Raw genomic sequence first — 25,646 nt, 5'->3', positions numbered from 1 at the left:
ACACACTTGGAACATTTACTACTTAAAGGCTATAGGACTGGTTGCTGTCACAAATGTAAATAAAAAACATACATTTAATTTTTCTACTCACATTCATAAACCAACACAATCTGATCTGTTCTGTATAGATGCCATACTATCTCCAATCATCTGACAAAGGAAGACAGAATGGCTATAGGAAGAGGAATGTTTCTTCACTGCACTGAAATATACTCTTCCTGGCTTCTTGTCATTTGTTTGTCACCAATATCATCACACCCCAACTCATTAAAATGATGAAAGTTTAAATGTCAGTTTTCTGTCCATGAATGAAATTCTGACATGGGTATTGTGAGGGACTGAAACCTAACCCCTTGTTTTAAAAAAAGAACAGCAGGTCGCACAACAGTGAGGAAAGGAGGGAGACTTACAATGCATTGTTTTATGAATTACTTCCTAAATGACATTAGAGTCTCTTGTCAAAGAGATTTTCTCTCTTTCTATCTCTGACAACTGCACTTCTGCCAAAAATTCCAGGCACTGCAGAACTACATCTGTTATTTTACTGCTACTGCATGTAAAACACTACATCCCTGCCTTGTAAATAAAAGGGAAGGATGGCTTCCCTTTCCTGTTGACTCATTGCACTCATGTGTACCCTCCCATACAGAGTGCTTACTAAGAATGTAAAGTCTTACTCTTCCTACTCAGCGATAAAGAATTTCTTCATTCCCAGCCAGCTCTGTGGTACAGGGGGGTAAAACCTGGGCTAGGGTCCAGCTGACCTCAGTTGGATTAGCATCTGTGGTGCCTGTATCAGATCTTCATGAGCTGTTTGGGGAGGATGGAAATGAGCAATGAATAATGGTTCAGGTTCACCCTTTCGGGGGGGGGGGGTAGGTGGTTCTGGTTTACCACGTGGGTGACACTTAGTGAGAGCTACATATTGCATTCACGGTGTATGGGCTTAGGTAGCATGCACTGTGAAGAGGCAGATCCATAAGTCAAGTGAATTCTGCATGTTGAGGTATGTCCCCCTCAGAAGGCAGCCACCAATGGGAAGGGGAATATTACACCTGAGGAGTGGTGAGGGGAGGCCACCCCAGAGGACCAGAAAGGTGACCCCCCTCCCTACCTCATGACTCTCACCTCTGCAGGAATAGATGAGCTGATAGTGCTTCCCAGGTAAGAACAAATGGGCTATATGACTTTCCCCTAGCCAGGAATCCCCAGTTCCCACCCCTGTGAAATGAATGGGCACAGGTGTAGTGGCATCAGTCAAGGTTCTGTTGGAAAACAAACAAAAAAAAAAAGACATCCGCACATCCCTCAGATCACTTAGTTCTACTGTTCTTACAATTAACACTGCCCTAATCTCTCTCTTAATAACTGTGATTTTTCCTTCTTCTCCCATCAGTCTAGAACTCCTTGCCAAGCACCATTCATCTTATCTTTTTCCCTGTTCTTTCTCCAAACAGCTCAAATCCTACCTATTACATATGTCTAAATGCAGTGTATTTGTATCCACAACATAGTGTTATGCTTCTCATTCTATTATTCACATTACTTAGCTCAGCAGTACCTGAAGAATCTTTATAGCCACTAGTTGGCATATACAAAGTACTTTAGTAATCTTAATTTTATGGCACCTCGTTGTATTAATGTCTGTTTTCTACAGCATTTTCTCTGCCTTTGTAATCCCCTATTTTACATCAGTGCTGCATTACTCCAAGCAGTTTGCATTAGCAGAATCCAGCATTACACTAGCAAGATTCTGAAAATAATTGTGTAAAGACTTCATCATACCTGTCCATTCAGTTTTATCTGTGAAACTTCTCCTTCATATAGACTTGCATTACTTCCAGACAGGGCCAGCTATAGGCCAGTTGGACATATTTGATCCAATAAGGCCAGTCTCCCACAACTGACCTCACACTCAGTTCTGACAGGGTCATTGCATCTTATGTGGCCCCCAAGACATGCCAAAGAGACAATTACAGCAAAGTGCAAGGCATTCTCTTACCTGTAGCCTTGCTACTCCAATAGCTACAAATTTCAGCATTGTGACGGACAACATTTCCTTTCATTCATTTCAATAGTGGCTAGTATAATATTATTATTAATACTGTTATTTTGTGATACTTTCATGATTCACAGAATTAGCTGTTCATTCTCCGTTAGTAGATAGTTGTTGCTGAATGCTCAACATGGTTTTCAACCCAAAACAGAGATTGGATTAACTATCTGGTTTATGTATCACCACTGGTTTTGTGTTGCAAAAGATAGTAGAACTGTGTTTAATATGAAGACATTGGGTTGGTACTGTGCTTTCTTTTGCTTCTCTTGCTGACGTAAGGTATATTATTGGTTCTTAATGAATATAATTATAAAAAATAACGGCAGAAAAGTCAGCCTCGAGCAGTATGCAAACAAACACCAGTAAGCACAAACAAAAAAAATAAGATACTGTGTTGTGAGGATACTTCTAATCATCAAGGTAACTTCTAATTGTCAAGACTTGCAACAGACAAAAGGATGCCATCAATTCAATGGTACAGCAGAGAAATATTTGCTGCAGATGTTGATGGGAGCAAAATAATCCAAGAGAAGTGTTGAGTGTAGGAAGGCAGAGGTGGATAGAAAAATGATTCCACTTGGATAAGACAGGAAAACAAAATATAAGATAATAAATAGAGATAGTGTTTTGATATTAATATTCAGCAATGGCATGTATTCCTGATAACTAATCTGAAATAATACTAAGTCCAGACAGCCAGAGGGTTGAAAGGGGTTGGGGTGACCATGGGGTGATAGGTGGTGTGGTCTGTTGGGATGCCCCCCCAAAAATGGTCCAGATTGGGTCCCACAGTTGCTGAGACATTCCCTGCCTCCACCATTTTATATTAGCATATCTTAATATTCCAAATAATTGGGTCTAGGTTCATTCATAGTTGGTCACCATATTTAGTTTGAATTTTGGGAGTTTATATTAGTTGTTCTGTAATTTTGTTATTCTTGGTGCTTACACATACTTGTCAAATCAATTACCATTCTTGCTATGTGTACTCCCTACATATACATATATATATATATACACACACACACACACACACACACACACACACACACACACACACACGCGCACACACATATACATATATATATATATATATATATATATATATATATACACACACACACACACACACACACACACACACACACACACACACACACACACACACACACACACACACACACACATAATATAATGCAGATGGATGTAGGTCAGGAAGAGGTTAAGTTTTATTTTATGACTAGAGAGACAGCGAGAGAGAGAGAGAGAGAGAGAGTAGTTGCATTTTCCTTGAGTCTTATAATTTGTTTTTAGTCCTGATCTGAAAATGTGGCAAGAAGAATGATCTTTAAGAAAAGAAAGGAGAGATTACCACAGTTTGGGACCAAAGGCTGAGAAAGCAAGGCTTGTGCACTGAAACTTAGTTTGCTGGATATGAAGGAGAGGACCAGAGTGGCTAAGACTTCTAAGGTTGAAAGTGATTCATAATTATGTGATACATAGATCTTAACCTCTTTGCAGACTTGCTGTGATAGCCTAGAAAGTAGCAGTTCAGCTCAGTTTGACTCTTCAGTAGATTTTTTTTGCCTCCCTTCAGAACAGACAACTAAAGAAATTCTGCTCCAGGACTCCTTGCAAACAGGCCTAGAGAAAAGATAATTTCTCATTCTCATGGAAGGGAATTTCCTGTATGCTTTTCTATGCTTATCACTGATATCCAGAGTTTTTCTAAACATCCTGAAGGACTCTCCAAAAAATGTGATAGTGACTCCCTTTTGGCCAAGGCAACTGTGGTTCTCCCTTCTTTTGGGGCAGTTACTACAGGCTTCCCCCCAGACTGGATTTGCTGACACAAGATTGGGGGGGGTGATACACCCCAAATAAAAAACTCTTCAACTAAATGCCTGGATGATAGAATTTTTATTTCAGAGAATGGTCAGCAGCTATTAAAGACGGCAAGACAATCTAACATGTGCAAAAGAAAAATATTTTTTTAGTTAGTGTCAGTCAGACAACCAGGATCCTGTTCAGGCCTGATTGCCACTGGTTCTTGATTATTTCTGTGAGCTATTCTCCAGTGGCCTTTTATATTCCTCTGTCAAGGCACATCTGTTGGCCATTTCTGCTTGTCTGCTCTTACAGTACCCCTTTCTAACCATCCTCAAGTCAAACAGTTTTTGAAAGGGATGTTACATACTCATCCACCAAGGAGACTGAGATGTTCCTACTTGGAATCTGAATTTTATGCTTGAGAAGCATACTTAGACTCCATTTGAGCCAACTCATGCAAGCTGAGTTGAAGTTCTTAACTTGGAAGATTGTTTTACACATTGCTGTGACATCTGCTGGGACAGTATCTGAATTATAAGCTTTTGTGGTTTGTTAACCCTACCATGTTTTCACAGAAACAAGATTTCCTTGAAAACGAATCCTGCCTTTATTCCTAATGTGATCTTAGAGTTTACTGTAAGGCAGACTATTAATCTTCCAGTTTTCTTTCCCAAACCTACAAATAAGTTCAAAAGATTCTTCACACTCCAGATGTACACAGCATTTCAGATACTATACTACCTAGACAAAACTTAAGCCTCCAGGAAAACTGATCACCTAATTGTGTACTGTGAAGGTGAGATGATATGAGGTACTGCCAGCCATGCCAGGGAGAACTAGAGCAGTGGATGTAAGACTTGTGCCAGCGCAGCTAGCTGGCATTTTATACCATACTCCCCTGTGGAAGGGAAGCTGGGAAAAGTTACAAAGACAGAGTTGAGACAGGCTCAGCTCTCAGACCCTACATTACAAGGCTTGAGGGAGGTGGCTAGGGAGGCACCGGAGGAAAAGGGGATTCTGTATACTGAAACAAAGGGTTACTGTATAGAGAGTGGACCCCCTGATGGAGGGCTAAAGGGTGAGGTAATACAGCAGTTGGTAGTGCCTAGAGAGCCTACTGTCTGACACTTCGAGCCGTAACCCATGACATTCCCTTTGCAAATCATATGGGCATAAAGCATAACAAGAGACGTATAATGTAAAACTTTTATTGGCCTGGGATTATCAGGGATGTAACAGGGTACTGCAGGACCTGTGAGCATTGCCAAACAGTAGGCAAGGCAGGAGGCCAGGTTAAATCTCCTTTGATGCATTTGTCTGTGATACAGGAGCTGTTTCACAGGGTTGCTATGGATATTGTGGGGCCTCTGAGTACCCCAGGTTCCACAGAGAAGACGTATATCTTAGTGGTAGTAGATTATGCTACTAGATACCCTGAGGTGGTGTCTCTGTCCTCCATTGAGGCAGAGAAGGGGGGAAATGCCTTGCTAGAGTTTTCAGCATGGTAGTTTTCCCAAGAGAACTACTGACTGACAGAGGTGCCAATTTCATGTCAGACCTGCTGGCTTGTCTGTGGGAGCACTGTGGGGTGAAGCACCTAAAGGCCACCCCTTAACCCCTTACCTCCCCCAGACTAATGTTCTTGTGGAGAGTTTAAACTCTACAGTAAAGACCATGCTATGGGCATTTGCAGACCAGTTTAAGAGAAAGTGGGAAAAATATTTGCCCCCTCTGTTGTTTGCTTATAGAGAGGTAACCCAGGAACCCTCCAAATTTTCAACCTTTGAGTTGTTCTGTGGGCATAGGGTGAGGGGACCTCCAGATTTGATTCATGATGAGCGGGAGAGGGAATGTGAATCCCACAAGGTGTCTGTTGTGGCATATGTCCTAAACCTCAGAACAAGGTATATGAAACTCTTGGGCTTGGCCCAGGAAAACTGGGCAGGAGCCCAACAGCAGAAAAATGTCTGGTATGACAGGAATGCTCAGGCCAGAGAGTATGCTGTGGGGAAGCGGGTGATGGTTCTCATTCATGTCAGACACAACAAACTGCAGGCAGCATGGGAGGGACATGGGAGGGACCTATAAATGGTAAGGAAGATCAGTGATGTTAACTTCATGGTGGAACTGCTAGGCAGGAGGCAGGGGCACATGTTATACCATGTTAACATGATGAAACCTTACCATGACAGGGAGGCCCTTGTGCTGAGTATTTGCAGTTGATGGCAGGAGGAGTCTGAGGGGATCTGGTGACTGATCTCCTCAGTGACACTCGGACTGATACCTCACTGGAAGGAATAGCAATGTCCCAGTGGCCATCCCCTATCCAAGTTCAAGAAATATGAGCAGGGTTGCAGGAGTTTGGGAACATGTTCACTGGGAAACCTGGGTGCACCCACCTGGTGCAGCATCATGTGGATACAGAACCTCAAAGGCCTATAAAGCAGACCCCTTACAAGGTGCCTGAATGAGTTAGACAGACTCTGAGGGTGGAAATACAGGAGATGCTGGAACTGAGAGTAATCCAGGTGCCCAGCAGTCCCTGGGCCTCCCAAGTCAAGCTGGTACCAAAGAAGGATGGCAGCACCAGGTTCTGTGTGGACTACAGGAAACGTAATAGTCACATAGAGTCAGATGCTTACCCTATGCCCAGGATGGATGAAGCCCTAGAGCAGCTGGGTGGGGCTAAATATCTCACTACTACTGAGCTTACCAAGGGCTACTGGCAGGTGCCCTTGACTCCCAACTCTAGAGAGATGTCAGCTTTTGTGACTCCTTTTGGCTTGTATGAGTTCGCTAAGATGCCCTTTAGGATGAAAAATGCCCCAGTGACTATCCAGAGACTGGTAGATCATATCCTAGCAGGAGCAGGAGATTATACCCTTGCTTACCTGGATGATATTGCCATCTACAGCAATTCCTGGCAAGAGCACCTTCAGCATGTCAAGGAGGTGCGGGGCAGACTGCAGAGGGCAGGGTTGACTATTAATCCCAGTAAGTGTCAGGTGGGTATGGCAGAGTTCTCCTATCTAGGACATAAAGTGGGGAGTGGTAAGATCAGGCCAGAACCTGCCAAAGTGGAAGCCATTCAGGCGTGGCCTGCCCCTGTTACTAGAAAACAGGTGAGGGCATTCTTAGGGACAGCATGGTACTATAGAAAGTTTATCCCCAGTTATAGTACCACAGCTGCTCCCCTCACAGACCTGACAAGGAAAAGCAGGCCAGATAAGGTAGTGTGGACCACAGCATGTGAGCAGGCATTCCATAAGCTTAAAGGAGCTTTGAGAGAATCCCCTGTGCTAGCCAGTCCAGATTACAGCAAAAAATTTGTCGTGCAGGTTGATTCTTCAAACCATGGGGTGGGGGCTGTACTTAGCCAGGTTTTCTCAGAGGGAGAAGAGTACCCAGTGGCATATCTCAGGTATAGACTCCAACCCAGGGAGGAATGCTATGCAGCTGTAGAAAAGGAATGTCTAGCCATAGTATGGGTACTGCAAAAACTTCAGCCTTATCTGTATGGTAGGAAATGCACTGTAGTTACAGACCACAATCTCTTAACATGGCTACATAGAGCCAGCCAGCAAAATGCTGTTATTAAGGTGGAGCTTAGGATTGCAGGCATATGACATGACAGTACAATACCGTAGTGGGGTCAGCAATGCCAACGCAGATGGGGCTGTCAAGACAGGGAATGGGGTAGCATATTCCCAGATAGGCTTATTTCTCTCAAGCCATGTTTCTCAAGGTTCAATTGAAAAACTAACTTAAGTCTTTAAAGGGGGGGGAGAGATGTGGCAATAGGAGGTACTGCCAGCCATGCCAGGGAGAAGTAGGGCAGTGGATGTAAGACTTGTGCCAGCACAGATAGCTGGAATTTTGTAAATAATTGTATGTCATTAGTATATCAAACTGATCAGTACAGATGCGTGTGCTGAAAATGTATTTGTGAGCTTTACTTGTGTTAATTATGTTAAAATGTATCAACAGTCCACCCTGCTGAAATGAAGAGAAATATGCATGTATTATGGTAACTGAATTAAATATATATGTTTTAATAAAAGACACTGTCACAGCAATGGTTAACCAGCTGGCTTGTTTTAAGAAAAATAAAGGAAATGTAAATGAGCTGTTAAATCATTGAAAGGCACTGCACGGTGTCTGTCTTTTTTAATTTATCCAAGTCTTTTGGGTTTCTAATACCATGACGGGAATGAACCCCATTCCTAAGTCAAAGTACGATTAAAGTTCATGAAATTAGTATTGTTTCACTCTTTGATGTTAGCCAAAAGTGCTCTTCGCAGCTCCCGCAACGTGCCCAGTAATGACTCCTTCTGCAATTCATACGGTGTTACATGAATTGGTAAATACGATTGTAAATTCTTTTTTATAAGACCAGTTACTCCTACTACTATTGGAACTGTCTGGGTATCTTTCTTCCACATGGCTCTCATTTCTGCCTGCAGATTGAGGTATTTTATGACACTGTAGTCACTAGTTGTGGCGATTTCAATGATCAATGCTACTTTTGTCTTCTTTTCTTGGATCACTATATCTGGTTTTCTAGCATCTATTTTTTGGGCTGTTGGTATTGGTTGATCCCATGTGATGTAAACGTCATCATTTTCTATGATTCTCTGTGGCTCATGTTTCCAGTGTTTTTCCGCCACTTTGATACCCTAATGTTTGCACAATCTCTAGTGTAACAATCTCACCACATTATTTTGCCTTTCAGTATACAGTCCCTCTGCCATTAGAGAGTCGCAACCAGCAATAAGGTGTGTGATTGTTTCCAATTTGGTTCCACAAAACCTACATATGTCTTTTTCTCCCACATGTTCAATGGACTTTGTAAACCAGCGTGTACATAGCCCACTATCTTGGGCTGTCAATATTAACCTTTCATTTCTTGATATAAATTCACCTCTCCTTAACCATTCCTGCATTTGTTCTTGATCAACATGAGGTTCTTCCAGAAGTTTTCTATACTTGCAACTATATTTATGTTTTTTCCACATTTCTTGCCTTCTCATCTGGTCCTTCAACTTATATTATTTCTTTTGTTTTTTAGCACATTCAGTTGCTGCCTGTTTTTTATCCACTTCTGGTTTGATTTCCATTCCTGCTTGATGTCGATATGCTTCTGCTAAATTAAGCAGAGATGTCATGTTAGATTTATTCTCCTCATGTTTCAAAACTTTCACCACATTTGGATCTTGTGAGGTCAGTAGATATGTGTGGAGTCCCACAATTGCAGATCTATACATGTAATCACTTTCAAGGAGGCAAATCCCTCCTTCAGAACGGGGAATATATAATCTTGGTATACACTTGTCTTTCGGCTTTTCACGGTTAGGGGTCGCCACAGCGGAACTCCGGTCCGCTAATGATTGGCAGTAGATTTTCACGAATGCCAAGGTGCCAACTCGACATTCAACCTTCAATGAAGGCATGCCCATTTACGCATGTCTTTCGAATGCCCACCCAACTGCGGGGAGGACATGCAGACTCCACACAGAAGGCACTCCCCGCACTCCAGCCTCTTGCTGTGAGGCTGATTTTTATAAATAATTTGGTGAGCATGAAGCATCCTTCTTGTTTTAATATCCAATCTATCCAACACTTTTTGGGGCCAGTCAGTCACTACAAAACTATAAGTTATTACAGTAAGAGCAAATTAATTTATAGCTTGGATCTTATTCCTAGGTGTCAGTGCTGTTTTCAGGATTAATTTAAGTCTTCTAAAGTACTCCTTACTAAGCTTTATTCGCATTTGTTCATGTTTTATTGCTGATCCTTCATCAGTTCCCAAGTATTTATACACCCTCTCTTGCTCAAGTTCTTTTATATAACATTCTTGTCCCAAACTGATGTTTTCCTGGTGCTGCAATTTTCCTTTTTTAAAGGTTGCTTTTGCACATTTATCAAGACCAAATGACATTCCAATATCATCTGAAAAAGTTTTGACAACCTGCAGCTGTGCTTTCAGTTCCTCATCTGATGAGCTATACAATTTTAAATCATCGACAAAGAAAAGATGAGAAGTCATTAGACTTTGTTGTTTTCTAGAAGCCAAATTATAGCCATGACCTAAGCTGTTAAGTAAACAGTTTAATGGATTAATGGCAAGGCAAAATAGCAACGGTGACAGGGAGTCACCCTGGAATATCCCCCTTTGGATTTTTATCCCTGGGATAATAATCTGTCCTTTATCATGGCTTAATTGCAAAGTGGTCTGCCAGTGTTTCATGGTTACTGTAATGTAATCAATCAGTGTAGGATGTACCTTATACATTTGTAAGCACTCTTTTATCCGTGAATGTGGGATACTATCAAATGCTTTTTATAGTCAATCCATGCCATACTTAGATTCTTCCCTTTCTTACAGTTCTCCACTATAACTTTATTTAACAACAAATGATCCTTTGTTCCATATGACTTTGTTTTAGTGCCCTTTTGTTCTTCTGCCATAATTGAGTTTTCTTCTAAATGATTATAAACTCTGTCGGTGTCAATCCCCATGTATAGTTTATACATCGTCGGAAGACAAGTTATTGGTCTATAATTTTTAGGGTAGCTTAGAGGTTCACTCTTAAGTAAGAGCATTGTGCTGATTAGGCCCAGAGATGGTACGTCTGTGGGCAGCCATTATCTGTTAACTTCTGTAAAGAAGGGGGAAGTGTTGTAAATGTATCTGGCTCCTAGACATTGCCATAAAAGCTCTTAATGTGTATTGTAGCAGTCTGCTAATGTCCTGTCCAAAGGAGATATTGTGGGAACCAAGAGTCAGGTGACCAAATGAGGTCATTCTGCAAGTCATCTTGGATATTATATTTTACAAGGCATAATGTCAGAGTAGAGAGTATTCTGTTTGAAAAGCCTGACTAGAAAGACTGCTCACATATTACATCTTCCCTTGCTCAAGTAAGTTATTAGGGAACAGTAAATTCTCTTAGATTCAGTCAGGAATATAGTGAAGCTTAGTTTAGAGACTTTTTCTTTATTTATATGAAATTTTTTCAATATTTTCTGTGATTTGTAGTTTACTATGAATATACATTCAATATTTTCATGTTCTTTTATTATTTATTAATAAATATATTTAAACTTTTCATTGTGGCTGGTCCTTTTTAGAAAGTATTAACCTTTGAAAGTACTTATATTTGTTTGGTGACACTGTGTGGGCAACTACAGAAGGCCTAGCCTTGGTGAACTATTACCATTTGTATTAATATTTGAAACTGAAAAGAAAGCGTTCAGTCCACACCATAAAAATAACAAACTAGCGGTAAAAGAACGCCAAAATCCGCTCATCCAGAACACAGCAACAGTGCGATGAGCTGCCTTCAAACTGAGTCCAGTAAAAATGTCCAAAGTAAATCTCACCACAGTCATGGTAAAAAATCAAAAATCATTTATTGAGATAAAAACAAGTGAACGTTAAGTGCTTTCACTCACACAAAAGTGAGCTTCATCAAAATAATTACACCAACTGATACAAAGTTTTAAATAGTTTCATTTGGTGCCAATTCCACTTAAAGTGACACCACACTTAATAGTACAATACATACAAGACAATTCATAACAAATATTAAACTTTATACTAAAAAGAATTGCCTGCTACAAAATCTACTAATAACTTACAAATTGGTGTAACTGTTTGTACGAAAATGTGTTAAAAATAATACCAAAAAAGACATATAACATCCATTATATAAATGATATAAATTATCTACCCTAATGGTAGTCTAATACAAGATCTAAAAAAGAAGAAATAAGAATGTCTAATAAAATTGTCCTCCTATCTAATATTAAGTAAAGGTTTGATGGAAATATGGTCATTCTTTTACCGCTAGTTTGTTATTTTTTTGTATTAATATTAATATTACACAGTATAATAGGACACCCTTTGTTAAGGGCCTTAGAGTAGCAGATTGTGAAATGTCTTTTGGCAGTGATGACTGCCTTAAACTCTGAGCAGAAGGGGGCACAGCAGGTACATCTATGCCAGCCTTTCCCAGGTGTGTGTGTGTGTGTGTGTGTGTGTGTGTGTGTGTGTGTGTGTGTGTGTGTGTGTGCGTGCGTGCGTGCGTGTGTGTGTGTGTGTGTGTGTGTGTGTGTGTGTGTGTGTGTGTGTGTGTGTGTGTGAACAATCAAATCTCTCAGAGTGTGTCTCTGTCAGCTACTTGGGGCAGGGACATGAAGCACTGGACTTACAGAGAGGGTGCTGGAGGACTTGGCTTGGACACTTGGCTGAGGACCTAACCCTATAGCTGTACCAGTGGGGAATCCTATTGGGGATCTGGAGGGAGACAAATATAGAGACATCCTGACCCCTGGCTGAGTGTGTTCCCTGTGTGCTCTTAAGGGAAATTGTACTTGATGCAGAGAGCTGCATCTGGAAATACTGAGTGTATCCATTTGTATTCCAAGTGCATGTCCCTCTCCAGTGTCAGTGGTGAGGATTCAGGCTCCTTGATTAATGGCCCAGCATGGGAATGGCACATAGTGGTGCCCATCACATACTCACAGAAGTGGTGGGCATCACAGAAGGTAATAAGAAAGGGCAAGTGCCAAAACTGACCATTTCCAGATGATTGTCTTGTGCTATTGCCTTTTGTTATAATTGCCATAATAAGCCCCTTCTGGGCAGGTTTAAAGCTCGTTCCACAAGTTTTTTTTTTCTTTTTCTTAGGTAGGATTCTGGAAATGGGTTGGACTATAGGTGTATTCTAGAAGCAGCGCCATTGTCCTTTGTACATACTTTTAAAAAGCACTACAAAATGAATTTCTTTTCCAGGTCCAGAACAGGTTTTACTAGGATCATTCTCCAAGAGCTCCTGGAGTCTTAGTTTATTAGCCTCCTCCCTTTTTTCCTTTTACCTCTAAGTTGTAATAATCAACCCCTATAGTTTAGGCTACTGCAACACTGATCTGTGTTTAAACATAGTACAGTTGTTTAAGTAAAACTGACCATAACTTCAGATGTTCTAATATATTATTGTTGCAGTAGCCTCCTCTCCCTCCATTCCCCTTTTTTCTTGCTTGTTTTTTTTTTTGGTGTTGCCAAGATGTTGATTTGCCCACTCATTTTTGTATATAGTTACTGTTTGGTTTGTTCCTAGCATTATTTTGCAGAGCTCTTACCTCCCTCTTAAACAATAAATGCTCTGAAGCTTTTTGTATTCTGTTATGGAGCTCTGCTTGAGTTGCTGGCATTTGAAGGCTGTGGAAGGCTCCCTTAGCTTTGAAAAGCTGGCTAGTGGCAGTGTGGTAGGACCATACGATCTTCTCACCAGTAGACATCTGCCTCACTGCCACCCAATGTCCTTCCAATAAAATCTTCAAAATATTATCTGTATACAATCATGGTTTCTATAAGTCACAACACTTTTATGCTCAAGTGTATTTGATGACTTTGTATATAATAATAATAATAACAATATGAGTGGTGGCTTGCTCAGTGCTAGCATTTTGTTGACATGATAAGGACTTTCAGTTGTATAGGTCATTCCTCCCTCCTTATGAAACAGCAAAAGCAAATGTTTCCATAAGATCTGTTAATGTAACTGCAACTCTGTCCCTCAGGGCTGACTTTACAAGTATCCATGGGGCCCTTCCTCTCTGATGTAGACATCTTCTCCCAGAGTGTCCTGCCAGACTCAGTCCTAAAGATGTTTCTGTTTTCCCTGTTCCTACACAACCTCACTTGGGATGTGGTCAAAATTAACACAACTTTGTAACAAATTACCTCTTAGTATCAGCTTCTAGATGAGTACTGCCAACCTTTGTCAAATCTTTAATGGGACTTAACCTGTGATATTCACTTCCATGCAACAAACTATCATCAACCCTGAACAAATCTGCTGTGATTATATTTAGGACAATGCAATGCCTAAAGATACTGACCATATCCTTCTCAATGATCTTCTGTTAGCCAGGTTACTCGGGATATTTAGTTGAATTCCTGAGTAGTCTCTCACCTTTAAAACCCACACACAAGTATCAGTACCCGAAGCATTGCCAGCATAAACACTTCAAAATGGTTGGCCTTCCCACTCATGCAACTTGAAAGACCCTGAGTATTAATGTTTTGCTTCTGAAGACTGGATACACCCTGCCTGTACTGACCCAACCCAAGATGCAATGAACAAGATCTGCAAGTTAGCCTTCCTTGGAGTCCACTGTCCTCATCACCATTTACTTCTTCCAAAACCAAACTGGTTATTAGTTACTGGTACTGACACTTTTATGTTTGCTAACTTCACATACCGCCAGAATCGAATACTATCCACTACCAGCAGATAAACTATACATTAGGGCTGCTAGTGCTTGCTGGAACCAAATCTTGGCTGTAATTCTTAATGAACTTACTATAGCTAGCTTTCAAATGAAACTGAGAGACTCACGTCAGTTTATAAATGCTTTAAGGATGTGGATTAATAATAATACTTATTTGTTAACCAGGTGAGTCCACTGGACGCACAGTCCCTTCCCAGTGGTGACCCAAGAGCAATGTCTGGTTAAGTGACTTGCTCTAGGTAACATAATGGGTAAACAAATACAGAAGAAATCAAACCCTGTACCATGTTAACCATATGTACCATTTGCCAGACTATTAATGTTAAGTATAACTCAATGCCTTTCTGTTTTTATTTTTTCTCTAAGGGTCCCGCTGTCAGCAGCATTTTTGTTAAAGGGATAAATTAATTACAACTAGTTATTAACAAGTATAACACAGCTATTTATTTATTTATGTACTACTTCCATCCTTCAGTTTGCTGACCAGGTAGATTGTCTGGTCTAAAGACTCTTTTCAGCTTTGACCCAAGCCAAAGGCAAAAACGAAAGCAGCACATATACACAGAGTACTTGAATAAACAGGTAACATTTCAGCAAAATCTTAATAATCAGATGTAATTATGTGTGTTTAATTTCTCTTTTTTTTTTCCTTATAAGCATTGCAGTGTACCCTGTCTGCAGAAATCTGTCATAAATTAACATTTCTCTGTGAGTGTAACCACAAGAAAGTCATTGCAAACAATGTAAGTTAACATATTATTGCCAATGGCTTGGGTCATGACTGGAAAATTGTCTTCTGACCACTCCACCTAACCACTTAACTAATAAATAAATAAACAAACAAAGAACATAAACAAAAAGTACATTTGGGAGTACCTGCAACATTGCAGGTGGGCACATTTGGGTTAAATAGTGTTACAGCGGATACATTAAATTACAATATTTGCCAGTAACTGCTTCACCAATTTACCTCTTACTACGTTGTTATGGTAGCATTACAGACTACAGTTTGTGTGTTTTAGTGTTCTTAAAATGGCTAAAACAAACTTATTTACTTCATTATTCCTCACTTGCAGGCAAAGAGCTACATTTTTTGGCCATGTGATATCAGGGGAATTCAAATGGAGTCACGAAGAACACAGAGAAATGATGAGGTAGATCTACTGTTATTTCTCAATGTATTTATATGTGCAAGTGATATGAGTTTTAGTTTTGAAATGAGACAGTCATGTACATATAATTTAGGGCCACTGTATATTCTTGTTACATCAGTCATTTCTATCAAAGTCTATGGACAATGTTAATTTCTTCATTAGCTATGACAGGTAAATAAGTATATTTTGAGGCTATCTCTGCTTATCACAATGGAAAATACGGTTGCATTATCAGTTGACCATTTGCCTACCAGATGGGGAGAGAAGTTGTATGTGAATTGAACTCAGTGACGTGTGTAGTACATGAAAACAATGAGAACAAGTACTACACCCCACCCCGTAAGAAAAAATGTCTGATAGCAAATTCCAGAGTAGACGCCATTTGTAATCAGAATAGCAGAGGTAACTTTATACTGATCTATTAACTTAGAGCAATGCCGTTGTACTCATCTAAGGTAATATACCACCTGAAACATTATAAACTTAGTGACATTAAGCTCATGATAGAGTCTTCCTGGTTTTGAAAAGTAGGTGTTTTCCTTTGTTCTTGGCTTATTTTTGGTAAATCTAGAAGAGTTAATTATGAGAATAGTATCACAGATAACTACCTGCAAGTAATATAAGTACTAGCAAAATTTAAAGACAAAAAAAATCATCAATAAAATATATAATTTTACTAGTCTAAATGCAGAATAGTAAAAAGTAAATGTGCCAAACTATCTGTTCGTACTTTTCATTTACAACAATCAGCTGTTTCCAGTACTTTGTTTTTATACAGTTCTTTTAGATATCCATAACTTAATTTATTTTACTGTAGTTATACCAAGTTATACCAAGTATGTAAACTGTATACATTTTCTTCCTGGAAAAAGTATTGATTTTATCAACAGAAAAATGTGCATTTAAAAACATTTCAGCTTTGTTTCAAGGACTACCATGTGAAAGTCTTAAATAGGTTCCTGTTATATGTTTATGGGCCATAAAGTGCAAACCTCAGAATAGTGAGAATTGTGTATGATTACAGGAAGATATACACTAACTCTACAATTACTGACTTTTAGAGTATTCCCTCTTCAATGATATTCAGTGATTTCAGAGTTAATAAATATATATATATATATATATATATATATATATATATATATATATATATAAGAAGCAAGGGATTTTGGATGGGTATAGCCCTCCATATCGGGAGGGTATAGGGAAGGCTTGCAAAAACACATTTTAGGGTAACAGTGAGTTGCACACTTTGCTGTTATTTTTTGAGGATCACACTTTTTTCAGAGTTTCGGGTTTCACATTGAAGAGTCTCAAAAGTCTCAAAGTTCTGATAGGGCACTGGTTTAACATTAAACTGTGACCTAGAGTAACTTGTGCTTAGCGTACTTCTAGCATAAAATATATAATGTGCTGTGTGTCTGAACTGAGGCTGCATATGGGTATCTAAATTCACAATAGTGAGTGAGTGATAAATATATGTGAGGGGTGTGCCTTCCCTACACCGCCACTACTTATATATGTTAACTTCAAGATCACTGTAAGTTGGAGAAGAAAGAATACTCCAAGGTACATCGGTTTTGTAGTTAGTATATAATTTCCTGCAATTACACTTTAATTCTTACTGTTCTGAGGACTGCAGTTATGCTTCTCAAGCATGCAATAGGAACACATGTAAGAATGTATGCATATATGTGTGTGTGTGTGTGTGTGTGTGTGTGTGTGTGTGTGTGTGTGTGTGCATGTGTGTACATATATATATATATATATATATATATATATATATATATATATATATATGGATCCCTATCACAACACCGACACGCCACAAACCCGACACTCAAAACAACAACACCAAAACACCGAAAACACACAAAACCGACAACTCACAAAACTGAACACCATAACACAGACACCCAAAACACCGACACACAAAACATAAACTACACATAACACACAACTATACATGCACTAACCCTAACCCAAACCCTAACCCTAAGGTCCAACACTACCGCACACTTACCCTACCCGCACCTTAACCCTAACTCACTTAACCCGCCACTAAACCTACATTCCGTCACTATCACACACTTACCCTACCCGCACCCTAACCCTAACTCACTTAACCCGCCTTTACACCTAAAGTCCGTCACTACCGCACACTCACCTTTCCCGCACCCTAACCCTAAATCCCACACTATCTCACACTTACCTGTTCGCTCCCTAACACTAAATCCCTCACTATCGCACACTTACCTGTCCGCTCCCTAACACTAAATCCCTCACTAGCACACACTTACCTGTCCGCTCCCTAACGCTAAATCCCTCACTAGCACACACTTACCTGTCCGCTCCCTAACGCTAAATCCCTCACTATCGCACACTTACAGACTCTCGCTCACATGTTGCCCATGTCAGTGTTTCGGCTGTCAGGATTTCACATTGTTGATCATCTGTCTCGTCGGTCTTCTCGTGTCGGTCTTCTTAGCGTCGGTGTTTCGGCGTGTCAATGAAGTCAAGGGGACCCATATATATATATATGTGTGTGTGTGTGTGTTTGTGCGTGCATGTGTGTGCACACTGCGCGCACACACACACACACACACACACACATATATATATATATATGTGTGTGTGTATGTGTGTGTGTGTGTGTGTATTGGGCACGGATAGACTTTGTTTTAAATTTTGCTTCAGACGCTGATCTTTATACATACAGCTGACTTTTAGTGTGTGTGTGTGTGTGTGTGTGTGTGTGTGTGTGTGTGTATTGGGCACGGATAGACTTTGTTTTAAATTTTGCTTCAGACGCTGATCTTTATACATACAGCTGACTTTTAATATGTCAAGGAAAAGCCGGATGAGTTTGTGAACTGTTGTTTTCAAAAGACATTTATGGCTTCCTATGTAACCAGCATATTTTGCCTGAGGACCACTTTGAGGAATACTTTGAAGGAGGGGAGATGGGGAAGTGGTTTCCTGCTTCCTTTAATTCAGGTTTCTCTCACTGTCCTGCTTTATCTCATAATAACATATGTTGTAATTTCATGATGATTTTTTAACTGCCATTTGCTACCTTTCTGCTTTTCTCACTATTTTTTGGAGAAGAATTGTTACCTGTGGCATGGGAAATGGAAGCCTGATGACTTAGTATTTGGTTATCTGTATTTCTTTGACAATGGAAGCTTTTAATTCTTTTAACTGTCTTGTAGATATGTAGGTGTACTACTTCTGCAGGTCCTTGGGGGCTCAGTAAAGACAGAACTTTCTGGAAAGGAAACAGATGACTATGTAGAGCAAGTTCATCAAGAAGATACTGGTCAGTATATGACCAGACAAATGGACATCAGTGGGATGAAATTAGCAGACAGTAGTCCCCCAGCTTGCATAACAGTCCATTGGGTTCCTTAGATAGATCTTTAGGAAGCAGGTCACTTGGGAGTGCAAGTCAAACTTGACTTTTGTGGTTCCAACAGCTGAATGGGGCAGGAGAGTTGAAGTACAGTTAAGTAAGATGGTAGCTGAAGGAGTGGTAAGGCAAAAGGGGTATATTAGGGAGTGTAGGGGAACAACCCTATTGACATTTTAAACTCTTAGTTCATCATTGTCATCAACCTCTTTTTTCCCATTTTCTACATGGGGTTGGGTTGTTGTGTCAATTGTCAGCATCTGTCTTGATTCAAGTGCCACTGTCCTGCCTTCTTTGACACTCATGCCTGACTGTCACAGGTCTTCTCTCATACATCTATCCATCTCTTTGATGGATGCCCTCTTTTCCTCTTACCTTCTTCCTGTCTGTCCCAAATCTTCTTCACCGGGTTATCTGCTGCTTTCCTGCACATGTGCTTGTTACACCATAAACTGTTCTGTTTGACCTTCTGTGCAACTGGAGCTACTTGGGTTTCTGCTCTGATGTCCTTGTTTCTTTATTTGTCTAACAGTGTGCATCCTACCACCTTTCTCAGGCACTTCATCTCTATTACCTCTAGCTTCCTCAACTGCTCTGCTTTCATTGCCCAGGTTTCTGTACCATACAGTAGTACTGGTTGGGCCACTGTTTTGTACACCTTATTTTTCAACTTCTTTGGCATTCTTCTGCCAAACACTACCCATGAAACTCTGTGCCAGTTGGCTGCAGCCCCTCTGATTCTAGTTTTTGACCTCCTCATTCAGATTTCCCTTCTCCTCAACCACCCCTCCTAGATACTTGAACCTGTTAACCTGTTCCACTATTTTTCCTTCTATATCAGGTCTCATCTTCTTTCACTTATTTGCTGTCATTGTAGCTGTCTTATCTGTACTCAGTTTTATTCCATGTGCCTTCACTTTTGCATTTCATTCCCTAATATTTGCAGAAATTCTTTTCAGAGTCTGCCTGTAATGCCAAATTGTCTGTATACAGCAACTTTGTTGATTTGTCTCCTCTGAGTTCTTTACTAATGTAGTCCATCACCAATGTGAACAGCAGTGGGCTCATAGCTGAACCCCATGTACACCAACTACCACTGGGAACCCCTCTGTGATGCCAAAAATTGTTCATACTTGAGTTATTGGGTCCTTGTACATAGCCTGCACTAATTCTACTAATGTTTCTGGGACTTCGGACCATCGCAGACCTGCCCAAATCAGCTTTCTTGGGACCTTGTCATATGCTTTCTCCATGTCTAGGAATGCTCAGTTGGACTCTTTCCTCATCTGTCCCTTCATTTCAACTGCCTGTATCACTGTAATCCAAATCTCCCATCATATTTTCACTGTTATACACATTCATTTATCAATCACCCTCTTCTGAAATTTATTTTCCTTGCCTTGTTTTTTGCTATTGCAACTGCTTTCTAACCATCTTTGCCAGCCATCTGGTATTCCTTCTTAGCTTGTTCCACCTTTTCTATCTCCCACTTTTTCCTGCACTCCTTCTCTCTTTTGATGACTTCCTGGACTTCTGCATTCCACCACCAGCTTTCATTAGTTACCTTATTTCCATACCTTTCTCTGCAATATATCTGTTCTACAGTCCTCGCAAATGCTGTTTTTAGGTGCTTCCATTCTTCTCTAACTCCACTTATTCCTTCTTCTTGGGGTGTTAGATTTAAACTTACTTAAAATGATAAAATCTAACAAAGGCAACTTTGCAACATATCTATAGACATGCCACCTATTACAGTGGAAGGTGCACCACCGGTATCCTGAGTTTGGGGGCAGACCTGGGTGTCTGGTGAGTTATCCAAAGAGGATAAGAACTGTATAAGTAAGAGGAGGTTAGAAAGGCTTGGGAAGAGACACTGGATAAGCAATTCTCAAAGAAACAATGGGAGGATATATGTATGTCCCCCAAATATGCAACACAATCTAGAAGATTTAGGATTTTTTCCTGGAAATGTTTACATATATATTTTTATATTCCAAGTAGAATCCAGGGAAATTTTCCTCAGGCAGACAGCAAATGTTGGAGGTGTGAAGTGGAAGAAAGAGATAGTTTGGAACATGTTTTCTAGGAGTACAGTGAGTTGGTGGACTTTGGGGATTCCCAGCAAGATGTACTGTCAGAGATGCTGGGTGAACAGATTAGTCTGATGAGGGAGATGATTCTTCTGAACTATGATACAGAATCAGAATTGCCTAGACATGGTAAGGCCTTGCTGTGTCTATTAATGGTGGCTGCCAAAAAAGCAATAACTAGAAAACAGAAATCAAAATCTAAACCAACTATACTGAAGTAGTGGATACAGTAACAAAGATAACAAAACTGGAATTGAGATCTTTAGAAATGGGTAGGAGCAAACTACATAGGGAAAAATGGGAATTGTGGGAACAATGCACACAGTACAAGGGAGGAATGAGGTTTAAAAGGCGTCAGGACTTAAATGAGCTATGTAATGTTTAAGTGAGAAAGATTGGGTAGATTATAACCGATGTATAATGTTTGCAACTGTGAGTGTGTCAGTATGGTTTGTAATGTAAAATGCTTGCAACTAGGATTGTGTTGGTGTGGTTTGTTTTCATTTATATAAATATATGATTGCCTATGTAGTAAGTGATGGTTTAGTAAAGATGTGTCTTATCTGAAAAAAAAGGCAGAAATTGAATAATTTATGTAATAATGCTTAGGTCATACCTCTCAACCTCTTACCACAAAAAATCTGGACAAAGCTAAACAAAATAGGGTGACAAAACCCTCAAAATAGGAACAAATTTTAAATATTGCTATCATAAACTTAGAAAGTTACTCGAATAAAAGATTTTATGTTACCATGCATTTTCTGAAGGATATGAGGTCAGAAACACAAATACCTGTCATTATTTAGTGAATTCATCTTCACTGATTTGTCACAAAAATCAGGAAAACCACACATTTTATGAGGAACAGACCAAAAATATGAGGCAAAATATCAGGACATTCTGCGAAAATCTGGACAATTCAGAGGTAAGTATAATGTTTGTTATGTTAATATAATTTGATTACTTTTATATGAATGTAAATTTTAGAGAGCAAGAGTACAAAGACTATAAACTGACAGCGCTTATAAGTCTGTATCATCAGAGGTTTACGAGAGGTAAACAGAACAAAGTCCTGCTGCTGGTTCTTTACAGATGTAAGCTCTCACCTTGAGCCTGAATATGCTGGTTATATAGGGTTGCCAACTCTGGAATTTGCCATTCCTGGATGTTTAGTGGCCATCATCGTCAATTTGTCATGATGGCCAGTCAGGTTGTCATATTGAACCCCACAGGTTGTTTATGCTCATTAAAATAGAGGGTACTGAAATACTGAATGAATAGGACATAGGGCGATTTTGACAGCTTTGACGGTTTGACCTAATGCTATTGACATAAGAATAGTCAAATATTATAACAGAAAACGGTAATCATGCATAAATATAACAAAAACATATTACTTAAATTTTACATTATACAGGTTACAGACTTACAGCAGTTTTTGACTAGTCAACACAAATGATTAAACCGAATTGTGTTAAGTAACACCAATCAACAGTAAATGATTCATATTCAATGTCCAGTGTTCATACACATACATAATCATTAATCACTGATGTTTATATTTGTATTTTTCCTGATAAGAGGCAGTTTTCAGTAGCTGTTGCTCACTGCGAATAAACTCACAGGAATCACTGCATGAAATGTTGAAATTTATCTTCACCATTAACTCTGCTTTTACCAGGTCTGTTTAGTCTGTTTCTGCTGTTGAACTAAAGTTCATTCATTATGCTGAAAACTCTCTCGCAGAAAGCACTTGAGACTGGGATTGACAGAACATATGAAACAATATGAAGCAGTTGAATGGCATTTGGAGACAATACACTAAAAAACTTTACCCACCTATCACAACCTGTGCCATTGACTGTACAATGTCAGTTCTAACTTTTCGAAGAATGTAACATTCTTCATACAACTTGTCAGCATCAACAGTTATGCCTTTAATATGTTCAGGTATTGCCAACATATCCTGCCACTGGATGTCATTGTCTAATATAAGAACAGTAAATGCTTGAAAATGGATTCATCATAGTTTCACAATTTCTGCAAACATGACAAACAGAGATAAAAAAATGAGCTGCTTCCTGTTCAAATTTTCGTTTCATTTCTGCAGTCCCAGCACCAGAATGTAGTGGCTGATAGGCCAAAGAATCACAGAATTTGTCATTCTGATGTTGTTGCAGCTTGTACTTGACACTTTCCATAATGGCGTGCAATTCAGCAGCTATAGTTACATTCCACTTCAAGTATCGGACAGCATCATCAAATGAATCAGATAGAGAGAGCCCTGAGGTAGAATATTATCACTGTCACAAGAAACCCATCCCATAGCAATGCTGCAGTATATCATGACCTTCAGATGTAAAGTAAGACGTTAGTGCTGGCCAACATAACAACAATCTGTCAGTAGCAGGCAGCAGGCTTAACCAACACATGGGCACATAGTGTAGCAGTTCACAGTATTCCATTAGCAAAAAATCGAAGAATTCTTTAAGTTCATCAGATTTTTTGGCTGATGTTGAGAATGAATTGTAAGTTTTGATAACAAACAATTCAACATCAAAACTGAACTCCTTTAATCCAAACTTCACACAGTTGTTGAGAATATTACATTTGCAATTAGCTTGTATCAAACTTTTGTTCGCAATATGCAACTTCTGAAATACTGACACGTGTTTTCCAAAGTTTATGAATGCATTGTCTGCACTGTATGAGGTGACAGAATATAAACACAGACTATTAGCTGCAATGATATCTTTAATTCTGTTGGCAATTGCTGTGCTGGTTTCATCATTATCTTGATAAAAATCCATGAGCCGATTCTTCACACCTTCAGTTCTTAAGAGGTAGTGAATGGTAAATGGAAATAACTTATTCCAATTCCAAAATAACAAGCAGATTTAGCAACATTGACACAAAATTCCTGGCTTTTGGACCCAGTATGTTTTCAACGTAACTTGTTGCTTTTGTACGGCTGCATGAAATTTCAGAAGTTATGGTTGAATCAGGGAATAATTTTGTCAGAAGCTTATTGCCACAGTCCTGATTATTGTAGCTGTGGTGATGCCTAACACATACAGTGGTTATTCCTGCTGCAATGTCTTCTTCCAGTGTATTTTTTTAACAAAAAACACAAAAATCACCTGACACTGCTTTTGTAACATTACCACATTCTTGTGCTTGGATGACTCAGCATGTGTTGTAACAGCCTTCTTTCCCTCGTATTTGACAGCAAAGGACTGTCAACAAAGTGTGCAGTTTGCCGTGTGATCTTCAGTTTTCGATAACCATGAAAAATCCTTGGTGATCCACTCTTGCTTGAAAACATACAGCCTTCTCTTCTTTCTCTTAGGAGTGTCATTTTTATATGAATCAAAATTATCCAAATCCAATTATTTGGATTTGTTACTATTACCTGATGCCATAATTAACTGGTAGTAGCATCTAGTGATCAGTATTCAAACATTTTTACCACCAAAATCCTTATGGGCTAAGTAATCATAAAAAATCACTCACAGTCATCAAGCAAGTAGCTTAGATATGACAATGTCCTGATTCTGTATTAAAACAGGAAAACAGGCTAAGACAAAGCAATTAAAGGAAACAAAGTCTTTTTAAACCACACACACATATACAAACACACACGCGCGCTCACGTGCACAGACACACACACACACGCACACACACACACACACACACACACACAAAATTTTCAACTCGTGCAATACAGCACAAATCTCAGTATTCAGATGTGTTTCACGGACAATGAGGAAAGTAAAGAGAGCAGCTATGCAAATACTAGGAAGGGACACTGTAGTAGCATCTGTTATCACCTTATCTCTTATGTGTGCGCAGATCAAAGGGTGTTTCATGATTCCAAGCATGCAGCAAGCCATCCGACACATACAAGTCATATCATGATGCTTCAGAGTCACTGAATGCACTTTAAGCATTTTAGTCAAAAATCTCGTTTTGCAATTTCTAGTATCAAGATGATATCAAACAATCCAAGTACAACATTGGGGTAAAATATAACCAAGTGTTTTAGAGCACTGGACCATTCTTGAATTACATTTCAAGACCAATATTGCATGCATTACAATAACAGATGGAGTAGCTTCCAAAGTCCCCCCAAACATAATGGTTTATTCGTTAATTTGCAAACTGTGGATCAAGAGTGTCAGTAACTCCCAGCTATCCCTCTTTAAATGTACAACAATATAATTTTTTTTGCTAATAATTTAAAATATAGCAAGTACTAGTTATACTGTAGGCTTGATCATGGAATGTAAACAAGTGTAACATTTAATTTGTAGGATTCAGTTACCTGACGTTGCCTCACGTTAATGTTTCACTTTATAGCTGTCATTATAAATATAACTCACAATGTGAGATCTTAACAACCACCAAAAATGTCTCCACTGATGGAGAGACAATCATTTTCTATTACACCTGCATCCAGTTAACCAGTACTCAGCAGCCCACACTTGTCTAGCAGCAGCTCCTGGCAATGCTTACCAAAAACAGTCTGGCAATTACTCAGTTCCGGAAAGAAACTAGTGACGTCCTTTCATAACTGGACTTTCTGATTCCATAAAGTCAAACATTTTCTTTTCACGGCTCTCTGTTTGAGAGAGATTGTATGGCTGTGTCTTCTGCACTGTTTGTATTGGTGACTGAACTCATACCCGTCACGTGTACTTTATTACAAGGGACTTTCCTCATTCTGAGTCTTAAAATGTTCATGTATCTCTCAGTTCCACATTGAAAGGCTCATACATTCAATGTTAAAACCTTTTTAAACTGAGTTC

The 25,646-nt window shown here is 39.4% G+C and overlaps 1 protein-coding gene across 1 annotated transcript in view; it reads left to right on the top strand.

Moving 5' to 3' along the window:
• LOC122798137 (dual 3',5'-cyclic-AMP and -GMP phosphodiesterase 11A-like) overlaps positions 1-25,646 on the top strand; it is a 757,362-nt gene that overhangs the window by 655,416 nt on the left and 76,300 nt on the right. Inside the window, exon 16 of the mRNA XM_044066848.1 lies at positions 15,262-15,339. Within this exon, the coding sequence (XP_043922783.1) occupies positions 15,262-15,339 (78 nt within the window). The remainder of the gene's footprint in view (positions 1-15,261; positions 15,340-25,646) is intronic.

Source organism: Protopterus annectens, chromosome 3.part1, assembly GCF_019279795.1.
Source record: "Protopterus annectens isolate FY-2018-M chromosome 3.part1, PAN1.0, whole genome shotgun sequence".
Lineage (NCBI taxonomy): Eukaryota > Metazoa > Chordata > Ceratodontiformes > Protopteridae > Protopterus > Protopterus annectens.
The sequence above is the reverse complement of the archived record's forward strand: the minus strand, read 5'-3'. Positions and strand labels throughout refer to the sequence as shown.